Source organism: Brassica napus, chromosome C3 (assembly GCF_020379485.1).
Source record: "Brassica napus cultivar Da-Ae chromosome C3, Da-Ae, whole genome shotgun sequence".
Classification (NCBI taxonomy): Eukaryota; Viridiplantae; Streptophyta; class Magnoliopsida; order Brassicales; family Brassicaceae; genus Brassica; species Brassica napus.
Window position 1 is genome coordinate 61,238,966 of NC_063446.1, and position 14,290 is coordinate 61,253,255.

At 38.3% G+C, this 14,290-nt stretch overlaps 3 protein-coding genes across 3 annotated transcripts; 2 read left to right on the forward strand and 1 right to left on the reverse strand.

Annotated features, from left to right (window-relative positions):
- Positions 1-1,147: 1,147 nt before the first annotated feature.
- On the forward strand, positions 1,148-3,394 carry LOC125583953 (GATA transcription factor 19-like). The gene is made up of 2 exons (XM_048751582.1): positions 1,148-2,687; positions 2,851-3,394. The coding sequence occupies exons 1-2, from the start codon at positions 2,403-2,405 to the stop codon at positions 3,187-3,189; spliced, it is 624 nt and encodes a 207-aa protein (XP_048607539.1). The 5' UTR covers positions 1,148-2,402; the 3' UTR covers positions 3,190-3,394.
- Positions 3,395-4,761: 1,367 nt separating this feature from the next.
- On the forward strand, positions 4,762-5,205 carry LOC106386906. Its single transcript, XM_048749847.1, has one exon. It carries the CDS (start codon positions 4,762-4,764, stop codon positions 5,203-5,205), a length of 444 nt encoding a protein of 147 aa, XP_048605804.1.
- A 6,897-nt stretch (positions 5,206-12,102) lies between these two features.
- LOC106386386 (embryonic protein DC-8) lies at positions 12,103-14,290 on the reverse strand. The gene is made up of 2 exons (XM_022700028.2): positions 13,954-14,290; positions 12,103-13,731 (listed from the first exon to the last, which is right to left on the reverse strand). Exons 1-2 carry the CDS (start codon positions 14,187-14,189, stop codon positions 12,396-12,398), a joined length of 1,572 nt encoding a protein of 523 aa, XP_022555749.1. The 5' UTR covers positions 14,190-14,290; the 3' UTR covers positions 12,103-12,395.

The window sequence follows — 14,290 nt, forward strand, 5'->3', positions numbered from 1 at the left end:
GTTCTTGGAGATAAAAGAAAAATAGATAAAAGAAAAAGAAAATGAAGATAAAGGGTTTAAGAAAATAAGAGCTTAGAGCTAGTGAGTGTACTCATTTGATGGGTTCATTCTCTTTGTAGCTTTTCAAATTTGAGTAGGAGATTGCTTCTTTGACTAATCAATAGAATTTATATATATCGCTCTCTCGTCATGCTAAAGAAAGATCACAATGTTATTGCTTTTAAAATCATTACAAAGCATCTCACTTGGGTCATCTTTACCTTTATTCTTTATATTTCACTTCCAACTTGAACATTGGCTAGTTTGATTCCTTAGCTCCTTAAAAGTTCCAATCTTGGCGATCAAGATCTCTCATGCACTGGCTACAATCGTGACAATAATATCTTCAGATGCACTCAAAAGTTCTCAACCACTAAACGTATGGTGAATGTTTATGTTTAAAAGCAAATGGTAGTAAATATTTTTTTTTCTTAGTGAAATCTTTGAAAAATCTTTATTTGGATTGGAAATCGTATAATAATTTCAAGATTATGTGAAATTTAATACTTTTTGTCAACTATTCATTTTGTTACTTAAGTTTTGTTCAATAAAAAATTATTCATAAGAACAAATCTATATAATCTTATCTAACTTACATGAAAAATAAAACTTACATGGAAAAAATGATACACCTCGTATTCCAGTCTTTTTATATAAAGAGATTGCACATACATTGCAATTCTTATAAACATGAACTATACTAAAACTCTTAAAAATAATTATGTAAAAGATGAAAAATAGTTTTGAAGAGAATGCCCGCCAAATCCACCAGCTTTTTTAGTTATATATATGCGCAGTCTGTCTCGAGTCGGATTCAGGGGATGTGCATGCATAATTGCATATCACTCAGACAAGACATTACCTTAAGACATACTCCCTCCCTTTCAAGTGTCGTTTTAGAAAAAAAATTTCGTTACAAAATAAGTGTCGTTTTCGATTTTCAATGAAAAAATTATTAATTTTATGCAAAATTTATTAATTTTATGCAAAATTTATTAATTTTATTGGTTGAAATATGGTTAGGTGTATAGTTAATAGTGTTTTTTTTATAGGAAATGTATAAAATTAATTGTTTTTTTAATCAGTGGTGCCGAAATCTAAAACGACACTTATAATGAAACAAAGGGAGTATCAACTAAGAGTAAATTAGAAACGAGTGTTAGATGATATCCCTCCTATATATTCTTGACACTAGTTGCAAAATGGCGTTTTTGAACGACATAAACATTAGTCTTATCACATAGTAATAAAATGCGTGGTACATTATAACTTTGTGCGGTGAACGTTATCACCATTATATTATAACATAGTATATAAAAAGGAATACAGATGCAAAAATGAGAGCATATTACTGGCCGACTTGGTGAAGCAAGCGATAACGTGTGGTAGAAGGGGGCTTGGAGATTCGGGTATGGAGTATGATTGTGATCGGAGAGAGACCAGATCCTTAGAAGACCGTGACATCCCCCAGTCACGTGGTCCTCTTTTGACTACATTCTCTGATCTCTCCCACTTTAACTGCAGATTGAACTTGTCATTATTATTACTTACTTTACCGTTTAATTAATTATTAACGCTCTCTTTTTGATTCATTATAGTTTGCTTAGCAGTGTTAAACAACATTTCGTCCGTACAAAAGTATTGTTTTAGAGTAATAACTACTTAATTATTTGTTTCTGCTACATGATATAAAAGACTGAAGTATTTCATTGGTAAAACCATGTTTTTTTTTTAACAAAATCGCCTAGGAATACATTATAATAGCAATACAAATATATATATTTTTTTTTGATAAAAGATTTAGCAATACAAATATTAAAAGTATAAAATTCATTTTAGCTAAAAATGATGGAAATTAATAGTGGAACAACTAAGGTGCTAAACAAATATATTTGTGAATAAATTTATAAGAATTAATAAATTATTCGAGCTATTATTTGGACCACCAATAAAAATGAAATAGAGTAACTTCAACAAAAGCCTCTTAGAACTGAATCAATGACATATTCACTGTATCATCTTTTTAGACAAATTAAAGGAGAAAACACATGTAAATCGAACCCAAAAAGGTAACAATATGGATTCAGTCACACATTACATATGTAATAAGACCGGGACCAAACTTTGCTCTTTTTGTCGAGTTCTCAAAGCTCTATAAATAGTAAATACTCTCCTGTCTCCACTTCACAATAGCAACGTGTACTCCTTTGTTTTTAGCTGACTCCTCCTACACCGTTTCCTTATAACTACCAAACACATTAAACACAGCACAAGACACACACACACACACACACTTCTCGTTCTATCTCTCAAAACACGATTTACTTTTAGGGTTTCCAATATTACTATACTAACGTTTAGTGATGGGTTTCTCAATGTTCTTCTCAGAAAACGACGTCGTCCATCACTCCTCTCCTTATGCTTCTGTTGACTGTACTCTCTCACTTGGAACTCCATCTACTCGTCTCTGCAATGACGACAACGACCGTAGATTCTCTTCTCATACCTCAAACAGATTATGCTGGGACTTCTTGCACGGTGCCAAGAAAGGCAGCGGCGGAGATAACAGCTACCTCCTCCCTCGCCGTTGCGCTAACTGCGAGACCACTTCTACTCCTCTCTGGAGAAACGGTCCAAGAGGTCCCAAGGTACGTATATATACCCAATATAAGTCATGTAATACCAAATACTATGTTGTCAAAAAAAACAAGTACTATATAGTCCAGTTAATTAGGTTTTATATTACACTCTTTTTTACTTAAAACGAAAAATTATTGTTATAAATAGTAATTATGATTTTGATTTGTTCAGTCATTATGTAATGCGTGTGGCATCCGATTCAAGAAGGAAGAGAGACGTGCGTCCACCGTCGGGATCTCGACTTCTCGCGGAGGATCAACGGCGGCTGGAGTTTCGACTTCCGATCATCATGGAGGAGCAAATTATTATAACAACAATCATTATGTTTCACCGTCACCTTGGATTCACCACCAACAGCATAAAGTCCCGTATTACTCGCCGGAGAATAACGAATATTCATTCGTTGACGACGTCAGAGAGGTTAATCATGACGCCACAGCCAACCCGTTCTTGTCTTGGAGGCTTAACGTCACCGACCGGACCAGCCTTGTCCACGATTTTACGATGTGATGAATATTATCGTTTCATAGATTTTCCTTTAAAAAGGTCGCCTTGGATAACATTTAGCATAAAAGACTAAAGTCTTAGCCTTGTCCAAATTCTTTAATTTTACTTTATTTACATATATATATTTGAATGTTTTGCTTTCTTTTGGGTCTTTGTGTAAGTTTGTTTAATTTAAATTTATTATGAAGCTACTTGTGTTTACTTTTCATGACTTTGTGAATGTTCTCTTGGGAAGTGAACGAATGACACTTGTACTTTATAATCAACCTTTTCAGGATGTGTATCCTACTTTGACCATGAGTTTTGATCCGGATGTGCTTAACTACACCAACAAATTTTAAATACAGGAAAACATTTATTATTTTGTGAAAACAGATATTAAAAATTAACTTTAAGAAACGGAGAGAATCTAAGCATGAAATTACAAATATTTAATATATATACTAAAGAATATATTATTAGTTTCACTAAGAAATAAATTTGCCCCTGCTGTATAAGAGCATTATTAATGATTTCTAAAGATAGTATCTCAACAAAAAAAATAATTAAAACAGAAAAGTCAGAGAGAGACTATAGAAAATGTCACTGCAAAGAAACTTTAAAATGTTTTATAGAAACTATATCTACACCAGTCCATATTTTCCTATTAGCCCAATTATATTTACAAAAGTGAAAATTAATTATGTCACTTAATGCTATTAAGATATCAATAAAAATTAGTTTAGAGACTATAAGAGATTCTGCGTTGCTGGTGCTCAAGGTTTTGGATCCGCCTTCAAAATTATTGCATCGCTTAATACAACTTGACATGCAACTTAATGCCTATGTTAAAAGGGTATGTAAGAAGAGTACGCAGAGTAGCTGGGTGACTTTATGAGATAGTATCGTCGGTACGTAGCAGTTGGAGTATCAATGGGGCCATCTTATTCGATCATGATATTTTGGAGGAGAAACGCTTAAGGTAAACGTGACAACTTTTATTCAACCAAGCGCTTGTAGCTTGGTGGTAAAGGAGGTACAGTTGTACTGTCCGCCACCCGGGTTCGAGCCTTGGCCACAACGGATTTAACATCCCTTCCGTTGGGGCGCTGGACCCCTTTCGGGGGATAGTTGAGAATGTAGCCTGCCCAAATACCAGAGTTATCAAAAAAAAAAAAAAAAACTTTTATTCTTAATTAGAATTTGTAATATTTTCCTTCATGTGCTCTGATATCATAAATCATACACAATAAAACTTCACTCAGCATCTAAGTTCTCATATATACATTGTATCTGAAATGATTACCGAAAATTTTAAGCATGGGTCACCACAACTATATGAATTTAATGAACACTGAAAATATACCGTTGATTATAATAACGTTCCAAAAATATTTACAAATCGATTGCTCCTGGACAACGGTGATGGAGCTACCCATTGTGGCAGTGTGTTGTTTATCAGGCATGGCCATGAGATTATGATTGCAACTTTCATTAAATGTCTATTGAGAAGAAGAACATATCTCTCTTTATAAAGACAAGAAAAAGAATGTTTGATCATCTTAAACAGAAAAAAATAAAAGGTTATAGCAAAAAATGGTGAACTTAGCGGTTGCACTAAGATCGTCGATGTGCATTATCGTGAAATCAGCCGGACTTGTTCCACATACCGTAGAAACCGAACCAGGAACAAAGGTTAACTTCTGGTTACCGAAAAACTCCGGCGGGAAGCCAGAAAAACCAGCAGTACTACTCATTCACGGTTTCGCCGGCGACGGAGTAATGACGTGGGCGTTTCAAGCTCGTTCGTTATCAAAGAGATACTCTGTTTACATACCGGACTTGCTATTTTTCGGTGGGTCTTACACCGATAAACCGGACCGGTCACCAGAGTTTCAAGCCGAGTGTATGGTTAAGGCTATGAGTATCCTTGGCGTGGATAAGTTTGTCCTGGTCGGATTTAGCTGCGGTGGCGTTGTGGCTTCCAAGATTGCAGAGTTGTATGGGAACATGGTTAAGGCTTTGATGGTTATAGAATAGGAAGCTTAATATACGACGTGATCTAGGTATTACAGAGCAATACTATTGACTAATATAACCTTTATATATATACATTCTACACACCCCCTCAAGATGTAGGGAGTTCACGAACTCCAATCTTGTTAGAGAGCTCCAGGAACCTTGTGCGAGGCAATGGTTTTGTCAAAGCGTCAGCTAGCTGATCATGAGTAGATACATGTGAGACCCGCAAAGCACCGTAACTCACATTGTCGCAGATGAAATGATAATCCAAAGCAAGATGTTTCATACGAGAGTGGAAGACCGGGTTTGCACATAGGTACGTGGCTCCAACATTGTCACAATAGACCACTGGTGTGTGTGGTAGTGTGACGCCAAGCTCAGTTAGGAGAGAGCATACCGAGCGAATCTCCGAGGCTGTGTTAGCAACATCTCGATATTCCGCTTCCGTAGATGACCGTGCGACTCCTTGTTGCTTCTTTGACGACCAAGCAATCAGAGTTGTGCCGAGGTAGAGAATATAGGCATTAGTAGATACAAAATCATCAACGTCTCCTGCCCAATCTGCATCATAGAATACATGAAGTGAGAGAGGTGAGTCCTTACGAATGTAAATGCCATGTGAAACTGTTCTGGCGAGATATCGAAGGACGCGTTTGGCAGCTTGCCAGTGCAGATCAGTCGGGCGATGCATGAATTATGACAATCTGTTCACCGCGTACGCAATATCGGGTCTGGTAAAGGCTAGATATTGGAGGCTACCAATCACTATTCTGTACTCGGTCGGGTTCGTCACCTGTGTACCAGATTGTAAAGACAAATTTGGAGTAGTGGCCATTGGCGATGTGACCGGCTTAGCATCAGCCATGTTCACTCGAGTAAGAAGATCTGTGATGTATTTTTGCTGCATAAGATGCATGCCATGTGGGGTTCTGGTCACTTCAATTCCGAGAAAGTACTCCAAATTGGTGGGCTCCTTGAGAGAGAATCGATGGGACAAGGCAGCTATGAAGTCTGCAACAAGAGCATCGCTACTCCCAGTAACAATTATATCATCAACATAAACCAGGCAGTACACAACTCGGGCGGCATTGTTGTACACAAACACCGATGTATCGGCTAGAGAGTTACGAAACCCGAGGGAGCAGAGAAATGTTTTCAGTTCTTGATACCATGCTCGGGGCGCCTGTTTCAAGCCATAGAGGGCTTTGCGTAGTCGGCAGACATGATGAGGACGATCTTTATCGACGAATCCAGGAGGTTGGCTAACATAGACCTCGTCGGAGAGAGTGCCTTGAAGAAAGGCATTATTAACATCAAGTTGTTTGATTTGCCACGCTCGTGAGACATCTAGCTGGAGAACAAGGCGGATGGTCAGGGACTTAACCACCGGACTGAATGTTTCAGAGTAATCGAGACCTTGCTGTTGCTTGCATCCTCGCGCGACCCAACGAGCCTTATGTCTTCGCAGAGTGCCATCTGGAAAATATTTATAAGAGTAAACCCATTTAGTAGAGATAATATTTTGGTAAGGTCGCGGTGGCACCAACTCATAAGTGCGATTTCGAATCTGGGCATCGATCTCCTCTCCCATGGCATTTCGCCAATTTTCATCTTGCATGGATTGGGTTACGGTAGTTGGTATTGGTGGGACTTTTTGAGTTTTTATGGTGAGAAGGGAGTGTTTAAGGTTTGGTTTTCTGATCTGGTTCTTACCACGGGTTCCCATGGGATGAATATTTGCTGGTGAGGGATTGGTTGGTTGTTGTGGTTGTGTGTTTGTGGTAGGCGTTGGGTCAGTGTTTACGGTTGAGGTAGGCTGCGTGGGAGTGGGATCAGGTTGACCTGTTTGAGAAGAGGGTTGAGGAGATACCTGAGCGTTGTAATGAGGTGCTGTTGATTCAATACCTGGTTCCACTTGTGTGTTGTCGTTAGATATCACAACATCATTCGTCGGTGAAGACGAAGAGGATGGGACGTCGGGTGTTAGCCGGCGGTGAGAATCTCTGCCCGCGGGAGGCACCGATGAAGCTGGTACGAGTGGCATTGAGTGAGACATCAGGTTGAGAGGGATAAAGGATGGAGAGGATGAAGATGGTGGTGTTTCTGGTTGAACGCGAGCGGATGGGGCTGCTGAGAATGGAAACTTTTCTTCACTGAATTGAACATGGCGAGATGTGTATATTCGGTCAGGGCTGCGATCAAGACATAGATATGTACTCTGTGTGAGAGAGTAACCAAGAAACGTGCACTCAGTTGATCGCATCTCGAGTTTGTTGTTTGCATACGGACGCAGCCATGGGTAGCAAGCACATCCAAAAAATCGGAGCTTGTGGTAATTTGGTGTTTGCTGGAAGAGCTTGGCGTAAGGCAAAGTGTGGTTGAGAATAGGGGTGGGCTATAAGGTAAACCGCAGCTGAGAATGCATATGACCAGTATGAAGGAGGCATGGACGCCTGACTGAGAAGAGTGAGACCAGTCTCCACAATATGGCGATGTTTTCTTTCGGCAATCCCATTGTGTTCAGGAGTGTGAGGTGGTGATGTCAGGTGTGAGATGACACGAGTTTGAAGATATTAACGCAAGGCAATGAACTCGCCGCCGTTGTCAGAGTATAGCGTTTTGATCTTCTCACTGAATCGATTCTCCACAAGTGATTTAAAGGCGATAAAGACAGCATGAACTTGCGACTTGAGCTTAAGAGGGAATAGCCAGGTGAACCGAGTATAGTGATCCACAAAGATGACATAGTACTTGAAATTGTCTACTGAGGTTATTGGGGACATCCAGACATCGGTATAAACATATTCAAGAGGTTTGGTTGAGGCTATTGTATTTGAAAAGAAAGGCAATTTATGGCTTTTATTGATTAAGAAATGGGAACAAGGGATTTGTTTTTGAGAAGACAAAGAAATAGGCAATGAAAATTGAGAAACAAGAGTGTTTAAAGTAGGTAAAGCTAGGTGTCCAAGTCGCATATGCCAAGAGTTGAGAGAGATTTTAGACGTGGGTGAAGCAAGGAATGAGGTGGGCTTGGATGATGTCACTGGCCACTCGTATATCTCATCTTTAGTTCTACCTTGGAGTAACCGGGCCCCCGTGCTGAGATCCTTCACCTGAAAGTGGGCAGGAAAGAATTCAACAGACACCTTATTAGAATTACACAGGCGGTAAACAGAGATAAGGTTTTTATGAAGGTTGGGAACATATAAAATATTGTTTAAGGTTAAAGAGCGAGAAGGGGTAGGGAGAATCGAGGAACCAGTGTGCGAAATTGGTAGGCCTGAGCCGTCTGCAATGATGACTTCTTCTCCACCATTGTAGGGCTGATGAAGCGCCAGGTTGTTCAAGTCTGTGGTGAGATGATGGGTAGCGCCAGAGTCAAGAATCCAGTTGTTTGGATTGTACGCTGCGGCTGCCATGTTTGCGCGAGGGTGCCATGGAACTGGTGAGGGCGAGTGCTGATGTGGTGCTGTGTGACTGTACACGCATGACTGCTGAAGTTGAGGGCATCGCCTTGCACTGTGACCGTAGATGCTGCATATTTGACACTTCCCTTGGTAGCCACGGGAACTCTGGTCTTGTCGTGGTGCATACTGCGGCTGTGCTTGATAAGCATCGTTATTGTTTCTGTTGTTGTAGCGACCACGATAGTTGCCGGAGTTATTGTTCCTGTTGTTGTTGCTAGGAGGGCGAGACTGAGCTACATTAGTCGAGATCGGTAGGACAGAGTTAGGTGTGATATCCTGCAGTCTGACTTCTTGATTCAACAGCTTCTCATGGACCTCAGTGATCGACGGCGGGACATCACGACCCTGTATCTGATCGACGACTTGTTTATACTCGTCAGGAAGACCTTCCACGATGAACTCAAGCTGATCCTCCAAGTCCAGCGGTTTCCCAAGGAGGGCAAGCTGATCGAATCTGGTTATGAATCCTTGCAGGTACTCGTCAATGGACTTTGTTCCTTTCTTCCATTGCTTGACCTGCTGTCGGAGCTGTTGAATATGGCCGCGAGTTGGTTTCGCATAGGTGGCCGAGAGCTTCTCCCAGATCTCTGCAGACGTTGAAGTGGTAGCGAGGATGGGTTGGATAGTAGCGGAGATATCACCCAGTAAGGCGTTGTAGATGAGTTGATCCTGTCGTTGATGAGCCGTGTAGGCTGGGTTAACGGTGATATTTTCTGCAGTGGTGATCGTCGCAGGTGGGATGACAGTTGCGCCGGTGATATATCCAGCGAGTCCATAGCCATTGAGCAAGGCTTGGATTTGATGGCTCCACATGAGAAAGTTGGATGCCGTGAGTTTCGTAACGTTAGACATGTTGACGTTAAGAAGATTCACATTGTCAATGGTGATCACAGTGTCGTGATTAGCCGGAGGTGCCATTGGAGAGATAGAAAAATCGAAGAGGGAGGAGAGAAGAAGAGAAAAGCGGCTGAGATTGATTAGGTTTTTAGAACCGGAGGCTCTGATACCATATAGAATAGGAAGCTTAATATTATTGAGTGCAGAGGTTACAATATATATACGACGTGATCTAGGTATTGCAGGCAATACTATTGACTAATATAACCTTTCTATATATACATTCTACAGTGGTAACCGGTGCACCTCCGATTATGACTGATTCGAATGTGAACCGGTTTGGGTTAAGTTCAATGTCGAATGTCTTGTTACCCAAAACGGTTAAAGGACTTGAGTTTCTTCTCTCCGTTTCTTTGCACAAACGCATTTGGCTCCCAAGTTGTCCTCTCAAAGATTACCTTAAGGTGCATCCGTTATATACAATATGGTTTTATATATCCACTCAGACAGATAAGTATTTGGCATATTTCCAAATATCTTATTATTTATTTTATTAATTATTTAGATAATTATCTTTATTGTTTTAGGGTTTTCGGTTTTATTATATACTAGGTGTTCTACCCGCACATGCAGACATAGTGTTCTTATAGATATTTATTTGTTTATAACTATTAAATCAAAACCAACATAATAAATTATTAATTATGTTTTAAAAAAGATAAATCAAACATTAAACTTATATTTTATACTAAAAAATATTATTTCAGATAAAACACAACATATTTAAGAATTATCTTATGTTTTAAAAATATATTTTATTTTTGAGAATTTTATTATATTTACTTATAGTCAATTATCAAATAAAACATATAAACAAAATATTATTAATATATATTCATTAGTTTTATCAAAAAATATATATGCTTCTTGTTGTGTTAAATTTTAAAAACATTCACATATATTTTAGAAAATATATTTATTTGTTTGATTAGCATTTAACTATAAATTGTTTTATATCTAACTATAAATTTTATAATAAAATATTATTTTCAGATAACAACAGAATATATCTAAGAATTATCTTATGTTTTAAAACATGTTTTTTTATTTTTGAAAATTTTATTATATTTATTTATAGTCAATTATCTAATATAATATATAAATATAATAGTATTAATAGAAATTCGTTTTTAATTATTTATATTATAGATAATTCTTATTATTATTAATTCTAATCACTTATTTAATCAGATATATTTTAAATTCGTTTTATGTTCGACTAATTTATATAATTTATTCATTAAGGGTATAAACGATTTATTATTAATTTTAAATCACTTTTTAATAAGATAGATTTAAAATTCGTTTTTATTTTTTGACTAATTTACATAATTATTCATTAAGGGTATAAACGATATTAACCGCTCTAACTTTTAACGTGAGAGCTCCGTTGCAAAAATTTACTTCGCAAATAATAGTATAGATAGCCGTTTAGGCTTAAGTTTGTATTCAGTTGATGATTTGATTAATAAAAATTAAGAGATTTATCTTTAATCTTTGTTTTCGGCTAGATCATTGGTGATCTCAACGAATTTAAGAAGACATTGATCTTAGGACTAAATAAGATCTTTGTGATTATCCTAGTTTTCCGGATATTCTCAGAATCAACGGATCTCTAGTTTTATCCTATAAAGCTTCCGCTACATCACTTGTTAATTATGTAATTTATATATCAAAAACCACAATGTACAAACTTTTGCATCCACACAGACAATGTTCACAAATAGGAAAGAAATGGCTGAACTTTTAGAAGCTCTAATCATCAACAATGACACTACTACACTCCCCAGTTTCCCTCAGGTAATTTAAAATTATACGGTATAGGAGTTTTTTCTGCAGTTTAAAATAGCTTTTTCTTATCTTTTGGTACTTTTGAATGTTGCCATATCTATGATGACCCATTTATGACTAGTAGCACAAAAGATATATACTTATGATTATTAATATAATTTATCAAAATCTTATGAAAAAAAATACACAGTTCTTATTATATTTAATTTTACTTGTAGAGAATAGATCTTTTGTGGGGTGAAAATGATCTATTCTTCAGTGTTGAATTTGCAAAAGATCTGCAACGGTAAGTTTCTACCAATCAATATTTATTTGCTTATAATATTCTCCCGGTTTTGTTTACATAAAATTAGCTTTATTCATATCCATGAATAATTTCAAATTGTAGGAAATTGGGTGAAATGACAAGCATGGAGAGTATAAAAAATGGAGGTCACTTGGTGCAACTGGACAGACCATTTGTCTACAACAAACTTCTCAACAAATTTCTTGCTTCTGTTCATTAAAACAAAGTTTGTGCTTAATTAAGGCAGAGTCACTCGACGAAGATAATGCTCGGCCTGCTCGAAAAGTGTCTCTTAAATTAATAACGAGAGACTGAATTCATGCTTGCCATTTTTCTAATGATCCTAGTAAAAATCAATTCGGTAGTTAACATAAAGATCAATTTTCGAAAATCATCGAGGAATGTTCACTGTTGAAAAAATACGCGGTATCCTTACAGTGCAATTTTCAGAAACAGGTAAAAGGTGGTGCTTTAGACAATCTTGTATATATATTAGATATGAACATTATTAACCCTACGTCTCCTAACATATTAATCCATATAATTGTAATATCTATGGCTTTTCAACTTCTTAGTTCTTACAAGTTTATTAGGGTCAAAGACATTGTCGTACATATATATGTAACTTAAATGTGTGACACATCCATAAGTACATATAAACTTCCGTCAGAATGCATTTTCAACAAAAACAAAGCAGTTCCATGTAGATTTCACGAGAAAGATCTGAAGTCTCATCCAACCCCTATACGTGTATAATTTCTCCGGTTCTAAAGCTCAACACTATGGTCCCTTAAATATGCACCGTACTCTCCAGTAGCCTCAGAAGCCTTCTCCTTTGCACTCTCATAAGCTTCTTTTGCCTTCTCCGACGTTGAATCCTTTGCTGCACCATACCTTTCCCCAACTTTATACATTTCCTCCTCCAATTTCCCGGCAGCTTCATTCCCTAATCCGTACGCGTCTGTTGCTTTGTCTTTACTATAGTCCATCGCTTGCCCCCCAGTTTCTCTAACGTCACGAGCTTTTTCAAATGAAACGTCTTTAGCATTTTTGGACCCTTCTTTTGCTCTCTCGTATGTTCCATAACCTATTTCTTTAGCTTCATCACTCTTATCCGTAGCCATTCTAATCACATCATCTGCTTGGTCATACACAGTGTCCTTGGCTTGGCCAGCCTTGTCGTAGGCCATATCTTTGGCTTGACCAGTCTTGTCATAGGCTGATCCAGCTTTGTCGAAGGCCAAATCTTTGGCTTGACCAGCCTTGTCATAGGCCATATCTTTGGCTTGACCAGCCTTGTCATAAGCCATATCTTTGGCTTGACCTGCCTTGTCCTTGGCTTGACCGGCCTTGTCGTAGGCCATGTCCTTGGCTTGACCGGCCTTTTCCTTTGCTTGAGCCGCCTTCTCGTAGACCATGTCCTTGGCTTGACCGGCCTTTTCCTTTGCTTGAGCCGCCTTGTCGTAGACCATGTCCTTGGCTTGACCGGCCTTGTCGTAGACCATATCCTTGGCTTGACCGGCCTTGTCGTAGGCTGATCCTGCTTTGTCGGAGACCATATCCTTGGCTTGATCGGCCTTGTGGTAGGCTGATCCTGCTTTGTCATAGGCCATGTCCTTGGCTTGGCCGGCCTTGTCGTAGGCTGAACCTGCGGTATCATAAACCATGTCTTTAGCTTGGCCAGCCTTGTTGTATGCTGTGTCTTTGGCTTGACCGGCCTTGTCGTAGGCTGATCCTGCGGTATCATAAATCATGTCCTTAGCTTTGCTAGCCTTGTCGTATGCTATGTCTTTGGCTTGACTGGCCTTGTCATAGGCTGATCCAGTCTTGTCAGAAGCCGTGTCCTTGGCTCTACCAGCTTTGTCATAGACCATATCCTTGGCTTGACCCGCTTTGTCATAGACCATATCCTTTGCATCAGTGGCCTTCTCATACGCATAACCCTTTGCATTTTGAGCACTGTCGTAAGCAGAGCCGGCCTTATCAGATACAAAGTCCTTGGCGTATCCTGCATTGTCATAGGCGGAACCGGCATTGTCATAGGCGTAGTTCTTTGCAGATTCAGCCGCTTCTTTTGCTTCCTCTTTCTTGCTTCCCAATCCTCTGAACAGAGAAAAAGAGTCACTGGATCAATAGTATGATTGTATAACATTATCTAATTATTTAATGTATAAATTCCCGTCTTAATTCCCAAAAAAAAAAAATCATGCATGCTTTTACATGTATTTTCAAATCTGTATAAACCTTTTTCGATTCAACACTGCAGATTATGATCTCATCCAAATAAAACAAGAATAATAAAAAGGTATAATCGAATAGACTTACGTTGAGATTTTATCAGAAACCCAACCAGTCCAAGATGCGGTTTTGTCATTGGCATCACGAGTTGCCTTGGCCGCCATGTTTGTGACGGTTCCAGCAGCGTTTTTAGAATCCTCTGATTCATTTCTGACAATATCCTCTGCTGCTTCCCATCCATGGCATTCGTTCTGCCACGCCAGAATCACCATCAACATAAATACCATCATCATTACCGTTCTCTTCTCCATTATTATTGCCATTTTTGTAATCAAGATTTGTTATTTTTAGTTACAAAAAAAAAGATTTGTTATTTTAGTTTTCTACTGGTTTGCTTCTGATTCCAAACTCCATGGAAGTTCAT